The 20,656-nt window shown below is 35.5% G+C and overlaps 1 protein-coding gene across 1 annotated transcript in view; it reads left to right on the plus strand.

The window, feature by feature from the left end:
• Positions 1-20,656, plus strand: part of GRAMD1C (GRAM domain containing 1C) — a 92,914-nt gene that overhangs the window by 16,870 nt on the left and 55,388 nt on the right. The window contains exons 3-5 of the mRNA XM_044251412.1: positions 7,025-7,103; positions 15,751-15,854; positions 16,467-16,562. Of these exons, the coding sequence (XP_044107347.1) occupies positions 7,025-7,103; positions 15,751-15,854; positions 16,467-16,562 (279 nt within the window). The remainder of the gene's footprint in view (positions 1-7,024; positions 7,104-15,750; positions 15,855-16,466; positions 16,563-20,656) is intronic.

A 20,656-nucleotide genomic window follows, 5' to 3' on the forward strand; every position in this document is an offset into this window, starting at 1 on the left:
TTAAGAAAATCAAGTTGGAGATCCATATATAATATGCAAATAGAAAAGTCTAGTAGGTTATTGGATTTATGACTTGAATCTCAGGAGAGAGATTGAACAGGGAAGTAAATTTGGGAGACTTTGAGTATGGATGGTATTTAAAGAAAGATTTATAAAGATTAGATGAGATCACCAATGGAAAAAATACGGATTAAAAAAAAGAAGTAGGGGCGCCTGGGTGGCTCAGTTGGTTGAGCAACTGCCTTTGGCTCGGGTCATGATCCTGGAGTCCCAGGATCGAGTCCTGCACCGGGCTCCCAGCTCCGAGGGGAGTCTGCTTCTCCCTCTGACCTTCTCACCTCTCATGCTCTCTCTCTCAAATAAATAAATAAAATCTTTAAAAAAAAAAAAAAGAAAAGAAAGAAGAAGTAGACTCTCCAATGTTTAGAACCTCTTTCCAATGTTTAGGTGGTAGAGCAGGAACTAGCAAAAGAAACTGAGATTTGGCTAATGAGATAAAATCTTAGGAAGTGTGGTATCCTCAAAGTGATTAATGTCTTTTAAGGACAGAGTGACCTATTGTGATAGGTAGAGTGAGGCCTGAAAAATGATTATTGGATTTGCAAAGTAGAGGTTACTTGTGACATTGAAAAGTACAGTTTGGGGGCAACTGGGTGGCTCAGTTGGTTAAGCATCTGTCTTAACCAACTTAACTTAATCATCAGGTTATGATTTTTGGGTCCTGGGATTGAGCCCTGGGTCAGGCTCCTTGCTCAGTGGGAAGTCTGCTTCCACCTCTCCCTTTGCCCCTCTACTTTCTCCCTCCTCCCCACCAAATAAATAAATAAAATCTTTAAACACATATACTTCTTTAAAGATGACAACATCAACATGGGAAAATATTTTGGAAAAGCAACATGACTCCTAAGAAATTATGAATAAATTAACATATTTAATAAATGACATAGATAATATGGAAAATACCTGAAATACTAATGTGTTATTGTAATAGTAATAAATTAAGGCTTCATCCTAAGTATTTCCTTTTGATTATCTAGTATAATAAGAAATTTGAAAATTTTATTTGTTTATTTGAGAGAGAGCAGGGTGGGGGCTAGGCAGAAGGAGAGGGAAAAGCAGGCTCCCCACTGAACAGGGAGCCTGACTGGGGGCTCAATCCCAGGACCCCAAAATCATTATCTGAGCGGAAGGCAGACACTCAACTGACTGAACCACCCAGTCTCCCCAACAATGAGAAATTTTAAATAGTACATATAAACCAAATCTAAAGGAATATAAAAATTCTAACCCAGCATTCTTTATCTGCCTTTACAAAAAACTTTTTATTAGATATGAGATGTGAACTTAAAAGCCATGACATTGATCCTATGAGCCACATCTAAGAGTGAGTTTCTATTACACCAGTCACATTGTTCTCAATAATTAAATAATTTTACTTGTGTTATTTGTCTGGTAATGTCGTTATTAACAAGGAGTACTAAAATGGCCTAAAGATACGCAGTTGGAGGGAGAACATAGAAGGATGTGAAGATACAAATGGCCAACAGATGCATGAAAAAATGCTCAACATCACTTGGAATCAGGGAAATTCAAATCAAAACCACAGTGAGGGGGCGCCTAGGTGGCTCAGTGGGTTAAAGCCTCTGCCTTTGGCTCGGGTCATGATCCCAGGGTCCTGGGATCGAGCCCCCACATCGGGCTCTCTGCTCAGCAGGGAGCTTGCTTCCTCCTCTCTCTCTACCTGCTTCTCTGCCTACTTGTGATCTCCGTCTGTCAAATAAATAAATAAAATAAAAAAAAAAAACCACTTCACATGGAATTGCTGAAATTAATAAGTCAGGAAATGACAGATGTTGGTGAGGATGCAGAGAAAGGGGAATCTTCCTACACTGCTGGTGGGAATGCAAGCTGGTGCAACCACTCTGGAAAACAATATGGAGGTTCCTCAAAAAGTTGAAAATGGAGCTACCCCACAACCCAGCATTACAATACTAGGTATTTACTCCAAAGATACAGATGTAGTGACCCAAAGTCACCTGTACCCCAATGTTTATAACAGCAATGTCCACAATAGCCAAACTATGGAAAGAACCCAGATGTCCATTGACAGATGAATGGATAAAGATGGTGTGGTATAAATACACAATGGAATATTACTCAGCCATCAGAAAATTGAAATCTTGCTATTGCAACAACATGGGTGGAACTAGAGAGTATTATGCTAAGCGAAACAAATCAATCAGAGAAAGACAATTATCATGATTTCACTCACATGTGGAATTTAAGAAAGAAAGCAGAGGATCATAGAGGAAGGGAGGGGAAAATAAAGTGAAATCAGAGAGGGAGACAAAGCATAAGAGACTCTTAATTATAGGAAACAAATAGGGTTGCTGGAGGGAAGGGGTTTGGGGAGATAGGGTAGCAGGGTGATGGACATTAAGGAGGGCATGTGATGTAATAAGCACTGGGTATTATGTAAGCCTGATGAATTACTGAACTCTACCTCTTAAACTAAAAATATATGATGTCTTAATTAATTGAATTTAAATTAAAAAAGAATGTGGAGAATGACCTGTGAATCAGCTTTAAAAACACTTTAAGCATTTCTACCTCTTATGTAGAATTAACACATTTATTCTAACCCTACAAAGTTTCTCCTATTTTTTTTTCTACTTTTAGTCTGAGATAATTTTAGACTCATGTGTAGTTATAAGAAATGATACAGAAAGAGGCACCTGGGTGCCACAGTTGGTTGAGCATCTGTCTTCAGCTCAGATCATGATCCCAGAGTCCTGGGATCGAGACCAACATGGTTGGGCTCCCTGTTCAGTGGGGAGCCTGCTTCTCTCTCTCCTGCTGTCCTTCCCACTGCTTGTGTTCCCTCTCTCTCAAATAAATAAATAAAATCTTTAAAAAAAAATGCAGATAACCTGTACCCTTTAAACAATTTTCCCCCATGATTACACCTTGCAAAAGTATAGTACCATACCACATTGATACATGCTGATACCACATTGATACAGAACATTTTCATCACAGCAAGAATCCTTTTTACAGACAGAGCCTTTTATAGTGCCCTGCCCTGTACTCAACCCTTGTCAACCACTCAGCTGTTCTCCATTTTTATAATTATGTTATTTCAAGAATATTATATAAATGGTATCATATGGTATGTAACCTTTTCAATTTTCATTCATAATTTGCTGGCGTTCCATCTAATTTGGTTTGTGTACCAAGAGTTCATTCCTTTTTAAAGTTTATGTGTGTGTGTGTGTGTGTGTGTGTGTGTATATATATTTAAAATTTATTTTAAGTAGTCTCTATACCCAGTGTGGGGCTTAAACTTATGACCCAGAGATCATGAGTCACACAGTCTTCTGACTGAGCCAGACAGCAACCCAGTTTATTCCTTTTTAATGCTGAGTAGTATTCCATGGTATGGAAGTACCACAGTTTTAACTATATATCCATTGAAGACTATCTGGGCTAGCTCCAGTCTGGGGCTATGATGAATAAAACTGCTGTAGATGTTCATGTACAGGTTTTTGTGTGAACATAAGTTTTCGTCTCTAGGGGTAAATGCCCAGGAATACAATTGCTGGGTCATTGATAGTTGCATATCTAGTTTTTAAGAAACTGCCATTCTGGTTTCCAGAGTGGCTGTACTATTTTATGTTCCCACCGATGTATGGGTAATTTCTCCATATTCTTGCCTCCTTGCTGAAATTTTTTATCATGAAAGGAGCCCTTCCATGTTAATTTTAGAATAATTTTTGTGTCAGATATTTTTTTAGAATACCATTTTAATTCCTTTTGATATTTCCACTTCTGGTGCTTTTCACTGTTTCTTGTGGATTTTAGTTACCATACTATAACATTTCTTTGCAGCTAAAGAAACTCCAGAATGTCTTTTGTTTTTTTTCTTAAAAGAATTTAAAAAATGTATTTCATTTTGCATTTCTTTAAAGCAGATCTGTTGTCTCCATTGTTTATGATGAGAAGTCAACCATTAATTGTCCTGGTTTCCACCTATATATATGAGTCCTTTTTCTCTTGCTGTTTTCTCTTGCTCCTTTGTCTTTCAACAATTTAGCTATGCTGTAGTTCTTTAAATATTTTTTTAATTTAAAAAAAATTTTAAAACTTTCATTATTTTTAATTTTTATCTTCTTAATTTTATATATAGGTATATGTTTTAAGGTTTATTTATTTATTTTAGAGAGAGAGAGAGCACACATGAGAGCTGGGTAGGGACACAGGAAGAGGGAGAGAATCTCAAGCAGACTCTCTGCTGAGTGCAGAGCCTGACAAGGGGCTCCATCTCACAACCCTGACATCAAGACCTGAACTGAAATCAGGAGTTCGACACTTAGAAACTGAGCCACCCACGCATCCCAGAATCTCTTTTCTTGGTTAATTGAGCTACTTTGATCTATCAATTAATGTTTTTCCTCAGATTTTGAAAGTTTTAACCATTGTTTCTTTAAATGTTTTTCTGTCTCCCTCTTCCTTCTGTTGTTCTGTATTTTCAATTGATTAATGTTGCCTCACAGGGCTCTAAGTCTGTTAACTTTCTACAGTTTTTTTCATTCTGTTCTTCAAATTAGATAAGTTTTGCTAATCTAAGTTCGCTGATTTTTTCCTCACCATATAGAATTTTGTGTTGAGCCCTTCTGGTGGATTTTTTATTTTAGTGAATGTAGTTTTCAACTCCAGAATGTCTTTTTTTTTTTTTTTTTAAAGAATTAAAAAAATGTATTTGTTGACATTCTGTGGTTGTTGAATCACTATTGTCATATTTTCCTTTAATTCTTTTTTTTTTTTGAGATTTTATTTATTTGAGAGACAGCACGAGCCAGAGGGGCAGGAGAATAGAATAGTAATAATTTTGTGTCAGATATTTTTTAGGATACCATTTTAATTCCATTAAATAGGAGAGGGAGAGAGAGAATCCCAAGCAGACTCCATGCTGAGTGTGGAACCCAGTGTGGGGCTTGATCCCAGGACCTTGAGATCATGACCTGAACGGAAACCAAGAGTTGCATGCTGAACCGACTGTGCCACCCAGGCACCCCTTCCTTTAATTCTTTAGCATGGTTCTCTTCAGTTGTTTGAATATATTTATAATAACTGCTTTGATGTTCTTGTCTGCTAAATCTAGTATCTGGGGACCCTGAAAGACTCTGTTGCCTGCTTCTCTTTCTTTAGTATGAGTCATATTTTTCTGTTTCTTTCCATGTTTCATAATTTTTGTTAAAAATTATACAACTTAGATGATGTATTGTAGCAACCATGGATTCTGATCACATCCTCTCTACCCCTAAAGCTTATCATCGATGATTTCTGATTGTTTAGTAACCTATCCTGGAGTAAATCTGTGAAATCTGTTTGTCCAGTCTCTGCTCAGTTTGTTGTTGTTGTTGTTGTTTTTAAGGCTGACTTCCCAGTGCTCACCCCTTATTTCAGCCAGTGATTGGTCAGAAATTGTGCTTGTGTAGCCACTCTGGAAAATAGCACGGAGGTTCCTCAGAAAGTTGAAAATAGAGCTACACTATGACCCAGCAATCACACTACTGGGTATTTACCCTAAAGATACAAATGTAGTGATCTGAAGGGGCACGTGCACCTGAATGTTTATAGCAGCCGTCCACCATAGCCAAACGATGGAAAGAACCTAGATGTCCATCAACAGATGAATGGATAGAGAAGAGGTGATATATGTATATAATGGAATACTATGCAGCCATCAAAAGAAACAAAATCTTGCCATTTGCAATGACATGGATGGAACTAGAGGGTATTAGGCTGAGTGAAATAAGTCAATCAGATAAAGACGATTATCATATGATCTCCCTGATATGAGGAATTTGAGAGGCAGAGTGGGGAGATTTGGGGGGTAGGGAAGAAAAAAAATGAAAGAAGATGGGATAAGGAGGGAGACAAACCATAAGAGACTCTTAATCTCACAAAACAAACTGAGGGTTGCTGGGGGGAAGAGGGGTGTGGAGAGGGTGGTTGCTTTATGGACATTGGGGAGGGTGTGTGATATGGTGAGTGCTGTGAAGTGTGTAAGCCTGATGATTCACAGACCTGTACCCCTGGGGCAAATAATGCATTATAGGTTAATAAAATAATTTAAAAAAAAAAAAAGAAATTGTGCTTGAATGCACAGAGCCAGTAGTATTTTTCCCTGCTGTTGAGAGATCTGTGAATAGGTTGGGGAATGCATTCAGTATTCAGGACATTTTCAAGTTTGTCTCAATTTTTATGTTTTCCCTCAGGAAAACTTATTTCTGTAGCCACAAATGTGTGGATAGTTTGGGAGTTCTCTAGTCTCTGCTACACATGCATGCTACTGCTGTTTTAGCTAGGAATACATGGGAAGTTTATCAAGCCCATTTATGGTTGTCTCTCCTCCAAGATCTCTGTGACATGCCCTGCCAATCTGCCAGTGGGCTTGTTTCTGGCCCCAGTTGAGACTGCAACCTCACACTCTTGTGGACAGCTTCAGAATTTTCCTTTTTACTTTGGGGCATAGCTTTTCTGCTCTGCACTCTGAATCAACTCAGCCACCTCTGTCAGAGTAGCTGCTAGTTTTCATGGCCTGTCACATTGGCTTTATTGATGGGGGGAGGAAGAGTAATGCGAACTGGTCAAGGAAACAGTGCCACAGACTTCTGCTGCTCCTAAGTTCAGTAGATTTTCATGAACAAATACTTCTCAGTTTATTGTATGCCTGTTTCCAGTAATTTGAGATGATGTTTTGACTTTTTTTTTTTTTCCAGCTGTATCTTTTCTTTTGCAGAGAGAATTTGTCAAACTCCTTACTCCAACATGCTGGGAGCTTCCTTTTGGTGATTTTTGAAATGTTTATGTATGTGGTTTCTCATATAAAAACATACAAAATATTGCATGAAAATCACGTTTTTTACAGCCCATTTAAAAATTATTTTCGAAGACTACATTTCTGTTAATCTAATGAAGATTATAATTACATTGAAATTTAATCTTTTTATTGTTGCAGAGTTCCACCTACAAAGACAGGAATGAGGAATACAAAAGACAATTCACACATTTACCTGATACAGAGAAGCTGATAGCAGGTAAAAAAAGACAGGAAGTTGTAAAAATAATTTCATTACCTCATTATCAAAATAGAACTGACAAGTGACAATATTTGTAGAAAATTTAAGACTTTGTGCTAGATAGAAAAAGTGTCATATTAGGCAATGTAAAACTAAGTTGTAGTTTGGGGAGGAGTGATTTTTCACATAAAAATATTAAGTACTTCCATGTGTCCTGTCCCCATGCTTTAATAAAACCACCATTTTGTATCAAAAATAAATAAATAAATAAATAAATAAAATGAAAAATTACTAGCTAAGAAAATAGAACTAAAAGAAAATTATTGTCACAATTTCTTCTGCTGGTTGTTTCATATGGTTTGTAGGAAAAGTTTTAAATTTGATGTTCAATATGTATTACCTTTCCCTGGAAAAATGTATTCCTTAACAGATTATAGAGCAATTTTATAAAATTTTCTAGGGCTATATTATTTTCTTTCTTTCTTTTTTGAAGATTTTATTTATTTATTTATTTATTTGACAGAGAGAGAGAGAGAGAGAGAGAGAGCTCACAAGTAGGGCTATATTATTTTCGTGTAAACTTTAATTTCTTTAAAAGTTTATTTATGTATTGTTTTAGTAGTCTCTATACCCAACGTGGGACTTGAATTCATGACCTTGAGATCAAGATTCACATATTCTTCCAGCTGGGCCAGCCAGGTGCCCTCATGAAATCTTTTGGATAGATTTTATTTGAAATAGACTTTAAGAGGAAAAATTTAACCATTTTTCTTATAAAAAGTGCTTTACTTTTGATATAAGCTTAATATAGATTTTTTATAATCAAAATAAAAATCAAAATTTTAGTGTGTATTTCATTTAAACCACTTATTCATAGAAATTTCTGATTTCTGATACTGTTGGGCAATATTCCATAAAATGTAACTGAATTTCTAGATAGTTCAGCTTATTACCTAATATCATTATAATGAATTAAAACAACTTCTAAGAACTTTTGAAAGTAATGCATTCTTATGACGAAATATTCAAATGCTATATAAGGGCATATAATGGGAAGTGAGTGGTCCTTCTGACCAAGACTACTGCAACATTTTTCCTGGCCTATATAACCACTTTTAGTGATTTTTTTAATGTATATTTCCAAACATTTTCTGCAGGTATTTCAAGAGGCATGTACATATATCCCTAACGGAATTTAAATTAGAACATACGGTGCCTTACTCTTTGAACTTTGTTTTGAGCTCTTTTTATTAGCCTTACCTAAGAATCCACTTCATTCTTTCAATGCCTGCCTGGTATTCCACTAAATGAACTTTGTACCATAATTTATTTAACAAATCCTTTATTGATGGACATTTTGTTTGCTTCTTGTCTTTTACTATTTCTGCTAATATTACACTGAAACTTTTACATTTGTTTTGGCACGTATGTGCGCACATATTGTAGGATAAATTTTATGAAGTTAAGTTGCGGCGAAAAGGTAATGAGCATTTAAAAAGTTTACCGATGCCAAAGGCGCCTGGGTGGCTCAGTCGCTGGGCGTCTGCCCTTGGCTCAAGTCATGATCCTGGGGTCCTGGAACTGGGAGTGAGCTCCACCTCAGGCTCCCTGCTCAGCAGGGAATCTGCTTCTCCCTCTCCTCCTGGTTGCATTTCCTCTCTCACTATCTCTCTTTCTGTCAAATGAATAAACAGAATCTTTCAAAAAATAATTTAAAAAGTTTCCTATTGACAATTTACTCCAAAAGGCTTCACCAATTTGCATTTTCATTAAGTGTATGTAAGTACCTGTTTGCCACAGCTCAGGAACTTTGCTTTAGTAGAATTTGGTAGAAATGGTACTTCATCCTTGTTTAAATATGCATTTCTTTAATTATAAAGGAGGTTGAACATTATTCATATGTCTGTAAACCATTTGTATTTCTTCTCCTGTGAACATTTCTCATCATAAACTTGCCCATTTTTCTGGTGGTTGTTTGTCTTTTTCTTAATTTGTAGTAGCTTGTTAGATGTTTAAAAAATTAGATCTTTTTCATGTGTGTTGCAAATGTTTCTTGCCAGTTTGTCACTTGAAATTAAATACTTTTCATGGAAACCTTTACAAAATTTATCATACTTGTTGCCATCTTGAAAGAGTCTGATGATACAGTGACATATACTCATTATAAAACATTAAAGCTATAGAGAAAAATATAAAGAAAAAAACTGAAAATTATTGGTAATCATAGTACCTACATATAATTTTGGTTAAAATTGTTCAGATAACTTTTCTAGGTATTTTTCAGCATGTAAATTTGCTTTTAAAAATTTACATTTTGTAGTGTTCTCTCACTGATACAATAAACCTGTTCATTTTATAAAATTTGGAGAGTACAGACTTTTACAAAGTAGAATTAATACCACATATAAATATACTAAGCTACAGACTGAGAGAAAATAGTTGATAATCCCATATCTGATTTTTTAAAGATGAACAGGACTGGCCCTCTTTGAAAGAATATATAACCGGGGCACCTGGGTGGCTCAGTGGGTTCAAGCCTCTGCCTTCAGGTCAGATCATGATCCCAGGGTTTTGGAATCCAGCCCCGCATTGGGCTCTCTGCTCAGCAGACTCTCGTCCGTTAGTGGTGGGAGTGCAAACTGGAGTAGCTGTTTTGGATGGCAAGTTGGCATTTTCTTGTAAAGTTACACATACGCTTAACCAATCCTAATTATTTTCTTAAGTGAACTGTAAAGCTGTGTTCCCAAAAGTCCTGTGCATGATTGTTTATAGCATTTTTAGTAATAATTGGGGAATAACCAAGATGTCATTCAACTGGTGAATGAGAGCTCCTTGAAAAAATGGCCCATTCTGGGGCTGGGACATTGAAAAATACAAGATAAGTGACTGTGGAGTATCTTGTAGTCTTATAGTGCCAGAAAATAAGTAAGTGCTTAAAAAAAAAAAAAAAAAGAAGCCAACTTGAAAAAACTCCCAGTGGTCAAAGACAGAATAATTTGAGCAATAATAAAATCAATAATGACAATATTGGATTATAACCTGAAGAATAAAATAAATATCCATCAATCTATATTGTTATAAATGCTTGAATAATTAAATGTGTCGGGGAGAAGACACAGATCTTCCTCCAGTAGTATTCCCAGGTAATTTATATGCACTAAAGTTTGAGAAGTACTGTTGTAGGATAACACTTGAGTGCCATACCTAAGGGTGAAAGCTTACTAGGTTTTTATTCTCTGTACTTATAATGATGATGATGAAGAGGATCTCTAAAAGATTTTAACCACTCCATGTATATTTATACAACTGATTTCACCAGTGTGACCCCATGCGTAGCATCCAATATAAACAAGCCACTAATTTCACTAATGAAATCCCTTTTCTAATGTGACTATGCTGATTAGCCAAACATTTCTTTTTAAACCGTTAATAAAGGTAACAGAAGGGCTTACAGTAGCCGCTGAAGGAGTATAGTCCTAATTAAAGTCTAATTGTTAGCTGACCTATCCCAAGTGTGAATCCTTGATTAGGACAACTAACTCTCCCTAGAATATTTCTAAAAACGTTTGCTTTAGCTGGAGTCCACATTTTCACTCCTAATATTCATTTGTGCCTTCTTTTTTTCTTGCTTAATCCTGGCCAAAGAAAATGTTAAGTTGGGGAAATATAACTAAAAAGAAAATATCCTGCCCATCCAGAAAACTCCACAAAAGTAGAAAAGAAAGAAAACAGTTTTATTATTGAATAAGCATTCAACTGGAATGGGATTTGCATCACAGGTAATCTGTAAAAGAGATTGTGAAGAAAGACAGAAATCTCACCTTTTTAAATAACTGAACAGTTGCAACCCTTTAAAAATGCTCTAAAGATAAATGATAACTAGTCTTCAAGAGGACTGGTAGTACTATTTATCGCACACAGTTCATCATAAATTCACCTGATAATTGGGGCTACTCTCTGTTTTAACTAACTGGCTTTATGAATAGGAAAAATAAACTTAATATCTTTATGACAAGAGTTAGTTTTACAACTTAGAGCGAGATGCCCACTGAAGTTAAGCTTCTACTGTATCACAGAAAGGGGGAGAAAGGGTGCTGTCTTTCTTGATGTTCACATTTTAAAGAGGTGACTGCTAGGTCCTTAAGAAAACATTCCTGGGTTGTAAAACTGGCCAGGGGCTTTTTTCACTTTTTTTTTTTTTTTTTTAAAGATTTTATTTGTTTATTTGACAGAGAGAGATCACAAGTAGGCAGAGAGGCAGGCAGAGAAAGAGAGGGAAGCAGGCTCCCCGCCGAGCAAAGAGCTCTATGTGGGGCTCAATCCCAGGATTTTGAGACCAGAACCCGAGCTGAAGGCAGAGGCCCAACCCGCTGAGACACCCAGGTGCTTATTTCACTTTTAAAAAGATCCACATATATCTGAAAGGAGCAAGAAAGAATTTACAAATTTTGTACAGAAAATAATCAAAGAGATGTGAAGAAGTCTTTTTCCCCCTTTTTGTATCAGGGAAAATTAATTTTTTTCTTTTTCAATTTGTATTTACCTTTACAGTTGTCTCAGTAAAAAGCAAACAACACAAAAAAATGTAAAGTATAAAAAAGGAGATTGGTTGTGGCCCCTGGGTGGTTCAGTTGGTTGAGTGTCCAACTCTTGATTTGGCTCAAGTCATGGTCTCGGGGTTGTAGGATCAAGACCCACCTCCAGCTCCACACTGGGTGTCAAGCCTGCTTGGAACTCTCTCTCTTCTTCTCCTCTATCTCTCCCTGCTCACTCTCTCTCTAAAAAAAATAAAAAATGAAAAAGGAGAATGGTTTCTTTTTCTTTTTTTTTTTAAAGACTTTATTTATTTGACAGAGATCACAAGTAGGCAGAGAGGCAGGCAGAGAGAGAGAGGAGGAAGCAGTCTCCCTACTGAGCAGAGAGCCCGAAGAGGGGCTCCATCCCAGGACCCTGAGAGATCATGACCTGAGCCCAAGGCAGAGGCTTAATCCACTGAGCCACTCAGGTTCCCAAAAATGGTTTCTTTTATAATTTAAATATTAAATCTGAAAGCAGATTTTAAAATGTTGTTCTGGAGAGTCTTTTTTAAGGCAATGTTAGCATTATTGTGTTCCTATAGATGATTGCTGCTAGATAAGGATATTTTGGAAAAAGAAGAAAAGAATACTTTGGGATGTATATTTCCTGACATGATTGTTTAAGAACACATTCTTTTAATTCACTGTTATCTCCCTTATAGATAGATGATGTCTAAATCTTTTGATAAAACTATAAATAGGGCATCTTGTTTATTTTTTTATTTTTTATTTTTTTTAAAGATTTTATTTATTTATCTGACAGACAGAGATCACAAGTAGGCAGAGAGGCAGGCAGAGAGAGAGAGAGGAGGAAGCAGGCTCCCTGCCGAGCAGAGAGCCCCAAGCGGGGCTCTATCCCAGGACCCTGAGATCATGACCTGAGCCCAAGGCAGAGGCTTAAGCCACTGAGCCACCCAGGTTCCCAAGAATGGTTTCTTTTATAATTTAAATATTAAATTTGAAAGCAGATTTTAAAATGTTGTTCTGGAGAGTCTTTTTTAAGGCAATGTTAGCATTATTGTTTTCCTATAGATGATTGCTGCTAGATAAGGATATTTTGGAAAAAAAAAGAAAAGAATACTTTGGGATGTATATTTCTTGACATGATTGTTTAAGAACACATTCTTTTAATTCACTGTTATCTCCCTTATAGATAGATGATGTCTAAATCTTTTGATAAAACTATGAATAGGGCATCTTGTTTATTTATTATGCAATTTTACTCTAGAAGTATATGGTGCTTATTCACTCCATCTGTATTTCCATAACACTTGGTACATATTTCCACTCTAAACTTTGTTGTGTTATAGTTAATAAATCTTTAAGAATTGGAGCCATTCAATTGTTCCAAAATTAATTATGTAATAACTAGTTAGTTGATGTTAACACACATATCAAAGTGATCTATGTTGCTTGGTTAATTTACTTAATTTTATTCTATCTTTCTAGTCACTAATTATAAAGTTATAAAATCCACAGGCCTATTTTTTTTATAGACCAATTTTTGTTAAACATTTTCTTATTCCATTCTAGATGAATCAGATTGTTATTTGAATCAAATCAGGTAGAATATTGCCTTCTGATATGATAATTACACGTTTACTTATCAGTAGGGAAATTAGGAGTAAAAAAAAAAAGTAAAATCTCCTGGCTTAAAAAATTTTTTTTTCATTTCCTGCATGGGCCATATTGCTAGAAAGCCATTTTACAAAAAAATTTTTTTATTGAGGTATAGTTTATTCCAATAAAATACATCTGTTTTGGGATTCCCACTCCCCTCCCCTTTTTCACCTCTATCCTAGAGGTTGGGGGGAGGAATAGAAGAAGAGGGAGAAAGACAATCTTCAGCAGACTCCTTGCTGAATTTGGAGCAGGATGGGACTTGGGGCTCTATCCCACCACGCTGAGACCATAACCTGAGCTGAAATCAAGAGTCAGATGCTTAACTGACTGAGCCAGCTAGGTGCCCCAGGGAAACCCTTTTTTAAAACACTGAAAAAAGTCTGTCAATCTATGTCAAATAGTCTTCAGTTAAAATAATCTGGTTGGTTGCTATAGCTTTGAACATAGTTAATGTAAAATGGTGCCTTTTACATAGTGTGGTCCACAGGCTAGCGGTGTTGGTGTTACCTGGGATCATGTTAGACTTGAAACTCTTTACCCTGCTCCAGACATATTTAATCAGAAACTCTGGGGAGGGGCCTAGCAATCTGTGTTTTAATAAGTGTGCCAAGTATTTCTGATCTGAAATGCAAGAAGCACTAAATTAATAAAATGATTCAGTGGCTTAGATAAAAATTTCAGGACACCTCAAGGTGACCTTGAGCCCAATCCCTGTTTTAGAGATGCATACCCATAATGAGTAACTTAATCTACTTAATTATTTACTAGGATTTTTGTTTGGGGGCATCTCAGTTTTGTTCTGCTGAAGGAAACATTTTGCAAGACTGAATTACTTTGCTCAATTTTTAGTATTTGCTTAGAAATTTAACCTGATTGAATTTAAATATTTTGAGGTTTATACCTCAATGATGTTTTCCTAAAATTGTTAATCACTTTATATAGTTTTTAAATTTATCAGTTAAACTAAATCTTCTCACAGTGATGAGGGAGCAGAAGGCAAGCTGAAGACAAAGCAAAAGCTGACACCCTGCAACCCACCCCCCACTTCCCACTCCTGGGGTGGGACACCTGTGACATTCTTCCAGGAATCTCCCAACTGTCTTAATGTTAATACCCAGCTAGAGGGGAAAACAACCTTAACTTGACAAGGTCGTGGCCTCCAGTATTTTGTAGGTATCTTGTAGGTGGGTCCTCTTCAGCATATGAAAGTTCTTTTGAAATGCTTTCCCTTACTTCCCCCTACTCCCGAGTATATAATCAGCCACCCCTCACAACCGCAGTACAGCTGGTCTTTCTGCCCACGGTCCTGTACCTGTGCTTTAATAAACCACCATTTTGCACCAGAGATGTCTCAAGAATTCTTTCTTGTTTGTCAGCTTCAGAGCTCACCCCACCAAACCTCACCTATATTCCCAAACTCCATCAACAGCACCCCTTTATATCTTGAATTATTGATAATTTAGCCATACTATTTACATTAGCCAAAGAGCCAAATCTAAATCATGGTATTAACTTACTGGTGGATAGTGGCATTTACCAGAACACTCCTGATTTTGCTGGATTTTAGTGCTGAGGCAGAGAGGATCAACTTTGAAACTAACTTAAAATCTATACAATTTTTTGAATAATTATTGTCCCCTTCCTCACCCTTTTCCAATGTCTAATCACCACTCCCCCATCAGTATTACCTCTTAAATATCTCAAGTATATTTACTTGAGTAAAGTAGTTACATAAAACTATTTCTTTCTCAATACTGTCATTTCTAAGTCTGAGCCACCATCAGTTTTCCCCTGGACTTTCAACTCATTTATATGAATCTATACTCATAATGTGAAAAAAAATTGTTAAATTGTTAGTCTTGATAATACACATCTAATCGGGCCCCTTCTGCTTGAAACTCATCAATGGCAAAACAAAACAAAACACCTCATCAGTGGCTTCTTGTAAAGTTCACAGTCTACCATAGCCTGTGAACCTTACATGATCTAGTTTCTCCAGCTTCTCTAGCCCAAAGTTCTTTGTATGCTTTTTCTTTCTACCACAGGGTCTTCGCACATGCTCTTTCCTCATAGTCCAGCTGACCATTTATTGACCTTTAGTTCTTAGTTTAAGAACTACTTTTTCTGATATACACTCTCCCTGCCCAATGCCCTCATACCTGTGTCCTCTTTGTTATAGTCTCTCATAGCTTTCTCTACACTTTGATCATTATACTTATTTTGTATTTGTTTGTTTATTATATACCTTCCCTTCTAGACTGTTCCATGAGGGCAAGGCCCATGTTTGGTAATGCTAGTTCCAGCAAAATATTTGTTGTGTGGTGCCCAAAGTATCTGAATCAGTGAGTGATTGAATGAACAAACAAACTAATGAACAAAGAGTGATGACTTTTCATGTGTTAAAGTAAGATTATAAAGTTGCCAGATTTTTGTGAATAAGCTGTTCCTTATTCTTGTGTGTTTAGATTATGCTTGTGCTCTTCAGAGGGACATTTTGCTTCAGGGACGTCTATATCTTTCAGAAAACTGGCTGTGTTTCTATAGCAACATCTTCAGATGGGAAACTACAGTAAGATGTATTTGGATTTGATTTGTTGATACAAATAATTGCATAGGTAGAAATATATGCAGTCATCCTAAAAATAATATACTTTAGATTCCCAAAGTAAATAAATATATATTTATATTTGTATATTGTACTTGTATTGCATGTAATAGATATATATATACAATTTATATACTGTTGAAGTATGTAATCTATTTTCTTAGTACATTGAGCTCCATTTGTACATATTTAATACAGTTTGAGAAAGAGATTTCAGGTTGAAAAAAGCTTGAACATACATCCATTTGACTGCCAAAATCATGTCTTATGTGACAGACTGTCTGGATTTTGTTTGTGTGTGTATGTGTTAATATGGAACATGAACACCCCCATGTCTTTTCACACTCTATCCTAAACTTAGAGATAAGAGCTGTGGAGGAAATTATTGACGGGGGAGAATATCTGACTGCTTACCCTGCTTTTTTCAGAGAATGAAAGCATGTACTTATTATTATTAACTCCTTCATGTTTTTCAGTGGAATATTCTGGATTAGGTTGATGTAATACTTGGTATTTTGTGCTCTACATGTTTCTGAAAAATCCATATAATAATTTTTCATTCTTTTGTGTGTTTAGATTTGTATTGCATTAAAGAACATAACCTTCATGACTAAGGAGAAAACTGCTCGACTCATCCCAAATGCTATCCAGATTGTTACAGAGGGTGAAAAGGTGAAAAGCTTTTCTGCCTTTGCTTTATTACATAATGTGGAGAAAATCTGCATCATACTGATACATCAGTGTTGGTAATTTTTCTTGGAGTTAGGAATTTGTAGTAGAGATACATCGTATTTAATACTAAATTTCTGTATAGTTAAATACGTTTTGCTAATTAAATGACTGCTAACATTTTTTGTGCTTATAGTTCACAGAGAACTTTTTCCCATATTTTTCACTTCTTCATTATAAGAGGTAGGTAAGGAAAGCATTAGTAAAACATGATTATTTCTGAGTACCCTAATAATTTCATGATATTATTTAGTCAATAATACCTGCACAAAAGCAACTAATAAAAACAAATTGTTCTGGGGGCACCTGGGTGACTCGGTGGGTTAAAACCTCTGCCTTTGGCTCAGGTCATGATCTCAGGGTCCTGGGATCAAGTCCCGCATCTGGCTCTCTGCTCAGCAGGGAGCCTGCTTCCTCCTCTCTCTACCTGCCTCTCTGCCTACTTGTGATCTGTCTGTCAAATAAATAAATAAATAAAAATCTTTAAAAAAAACCAAAAACAAACAAAAAAATACAAATTGTTCTGGTGAACAGAGAGATTTGGGGTAGTATATAAGTAAACACATAATCACTATAATATTTTTTTTAGGATGGTAGTTATCTTTAACTGTCATCATTTTTATTATTTACCTACAATATCTGCTACTTTTTAGTGGGGATATATGAAGAATCTTTCTGAACCCACCTGGAATATTTATTAGGGCTCTGTTTGTGACATTAGAAGCATAATGCTGAGAAAGAAAAAGGAAGAAGGGAGGAAAAGAAGGCAAACATTGAGAAGAAGGAGAGGGAAGGAGAAGGAAGAGAGGAAGGGAAGCAATGAAAAAAAAAGAGAGAAAGGGGAGAAGCAGGGGAGAGAAACATTATTATAACATTGAATCATTATAGTGATAATTTTAAATCTTGTAGTTTCTTTCAAATGTACTTTACATTTTATTTTTGTTTTAAATAATCTTACACTTACAGAATACTTCCCAGTACAATACAAAAAACTTTCCCCTCTGAACTATTTGAGGGTAAGTTGTCACTCTGAAGCCTCATCACTCCACATATCACCCCAGATAGTCTATACCCTCATACATGGAGGCCCTTCTTACTTACTTGGGCTCTGACTGTATCAAGGAGATTTTCCAAATAGAATTATATCCTTCCATGTGGACAACCTCCTCAACTTTTCTGGTTTTGACATTGTTTTGGGCTACTACAGCTCTTCTCTGCCCTCCCATCTACTGTGGATGCCAGCTTTCTCTGTTCCACCAACAGCTTTAGGGTTGAACTGTTCAGGAAAGGAAGAAGAACTAAAAAAGGAAGAAGAACTAAAAAAATTTTTTAATTTTATAATCAATATATTGCATTCCCTAAGAAACTCACAAAACAGTTCTTAAACTAACATCTTTCTTCCATGCCTATAATCCCTAATCCCATTGCTTTTCTAGAGGCAAACACTGTTATCAGTTTGATATGTATCTTTTCAGACTTTTTCCCTTTTTGTGTATAAATATCTATATCTATAAATACACATATAGACACATGCAATTTTATATCTTTGTGTGTCTATATAGACATACATATATATGTGTATATATATATAGTTTTGCTTTGTTTTTGAAGCAAATGCTACTTTATACATGTTGGTTTCCAGTTCTTTCTTAAAAAGAAGTTAATATCTCTTGGAGTCATAGCACATCTAGATGGAGCTATTTCTGTTTATTCATGTGCTGTGTAGTATTACATAGAACGAATTTACCATGGTTCCCTTGATCATTAGTTCATTTCCAATATTTTGTTATTATTAACAATGGTGCTGTGGACAGCCTGACTGTGCCTTCTTAAGCCCAATGTATGGCTGTTTCTCACATGTATAGTGACATTTCAGGATCAAGCATTTTAATTTTAATAATGATAACAACAACTAGCATTTGTTGAATATGCTTGTTTTAACACTGTTTTATTTATTTTTTTTAAAAGATTTTATTTATTTATTTGACAGAGAGAGATCACAAGTAGGCAGAGAGGCAGGCAGAGAGAGGAGGAAGCAGGCTCCCTGCTGAGGAGAGAGCCTGATGCAGGGCTTGATCCTAGGACTCTGAGATCATGACCTGAGCCGAAGGCAGTGGCTTAACTCACTGAGCCACCCAGGTGCCCCTTTAACACTGTTTTAAGTTCTGTATAGATATTTTCTTATTTAATTCTCACAAAAATTTGTTTCTATATTTTATTCTCATTTTTCTCAGATGAGGAAATTAAGCAAAAGAAAAAGAACCCAAGGGGCACCTGGGTGGCTCAGTGGGTTAAGCCTCTGCCTTCGGCTCAGGTCATGATCCCAGGGTCCTGGGATCAAGCCCTGCATCAGGCTCTCTGCTCAGCAGGGAGCCTGCTTCCTCCTCTCTCTGCCTGCCTCTCTGCCTACTTGTGATCTCTCTCTGTCAAATAAATAAATAAATAAATCTTAAAAAAAAAAAAAAGAAAAGAAAAATAACCCAAAGTCATAGGACTAAGTGGTAGATTATATACAAGAGTGGACAGAATTGATAAATTATTTAGTTTAAGAAGTGGGAACTATAGTTTTATCTTTTCTTGTTCAGATACCAGTCTTTTAAATTCTTGCATTTTATAAGAAAGTTACTTTTTTATGAATGTTAGCAGTTTATTGACCTAATATTTGTAAGTGGTCTGTTTGGGCAGGTAAAATTATGTAATGCAGTGATTCAAATGGAAATTTTTTTTCTTTTTGTTTCCTTTTATTTTTTTAATTGTATAATGTCCCTCAAGTTATGGCAGTGTACCTTGTGCCACTGAATTTTCAAAATGTACCATTTTTTTTTTTTACTGTGCTTCAAATAAATAGAAAAAATAGTTCTAAAAAAAAGAAGTGGGAACCAAATGGACTAGGAGATTTTTCTTATCTATATATCTGAAAAAAATGATATAAGATTATGATAATGCAAGAAAGCAAAACAGTTTGGTCTAAGGAAAGGAAATAGAGGATAAGTAGTTATCATTAAGTAGTTATCATTAGGCCATATATTATGTATATAATTCTGTTTGGAAAATCTCCTCGATATAGTCTTGTTATGAAAAGTTTTGCTTCATGGAGAGTGTTACATAGCAACATTTCAATTTATTAACTGGAAAATAGCACTTTAAAATTTTTCTATGAAAAGTATAAATGCCCAAAATATTATTTGTTTGACTTTTTTTTTTTTTTTTTTTTTTTTTTAGCAAATCAAACATATAACTGAGCTTTCTCATCCTTAAAAATAACTACTCAATCATGAAAAGTCACTAACTATGGGGTCGGAAGGATGATACACTGAGAGACTGTATTTAGTGCTGTCACTTGTCAGATTTTCTCATAAAAGCCTATTTTAAAACGTGACTTTGCAAAATCAGTTAAATGCAGAGGAAGAGATGGGGCTAAAAGCAAACATAGAATTATAGATTGAAACATGCTATTTTTTTTCTATAGCATTCAAAGCAAAGTTAAGTTTTAACATGGGTGTTTTACATCTATAATTAGTAGAAATTAAGCATTTCTGGATTTTTTTTAGAAGACTATGAAAGATATGATTTGAAATTAAGATCCTTAAAATAAATTGATCTCTGAAATCCACTTGAATTTTGAAAGATTTATTCATTTATTTATTTTTAGAGAGAGAGGAAGTGTGTGCATGAGTAGGGGGAGGGGCAGAGAGAGAATCTTCAAGCAGACGCCCTGCTGAGAATGGAGCCCATGACTCATAAGATCTTAATCTGAGCCAAAACCAAGAGTCACTCATTTAACTGACTGAGACACTTAGGGGCCCCCACTTGCATTTTTTTTTTTTTAATACTTTATGTATACTTGGCTCATAAGGGCACCAAATCATGCCTTTTTGGAAAGTTCAGAATAAATAAAGTTTTAATCTTTTTTTTATAAGTTTTAAAGATTATTGTAATAAACTATGTGTAGATAAATATTTACCTATTTCAAGCTCCTTTTCTGAGTAAATATTGATAAAATTGTATTTCTTGTAAGATCAAGTTTTTAAACATTT

This window comes from Neovison vison, chromosome 6, assembly GCF_020171115.1.
Source record: "Neovison vison isolate M4711 chromosome 6, ASM_NN_V1, whole genome shotgun sequence".
Classification (NCBI taxonomy): domain Eukaryota; kingdom Metazoa; phylum Chordata; class Mammalia; order Carnivora; family Mustelidae; genus Neogale; species Neogale vison.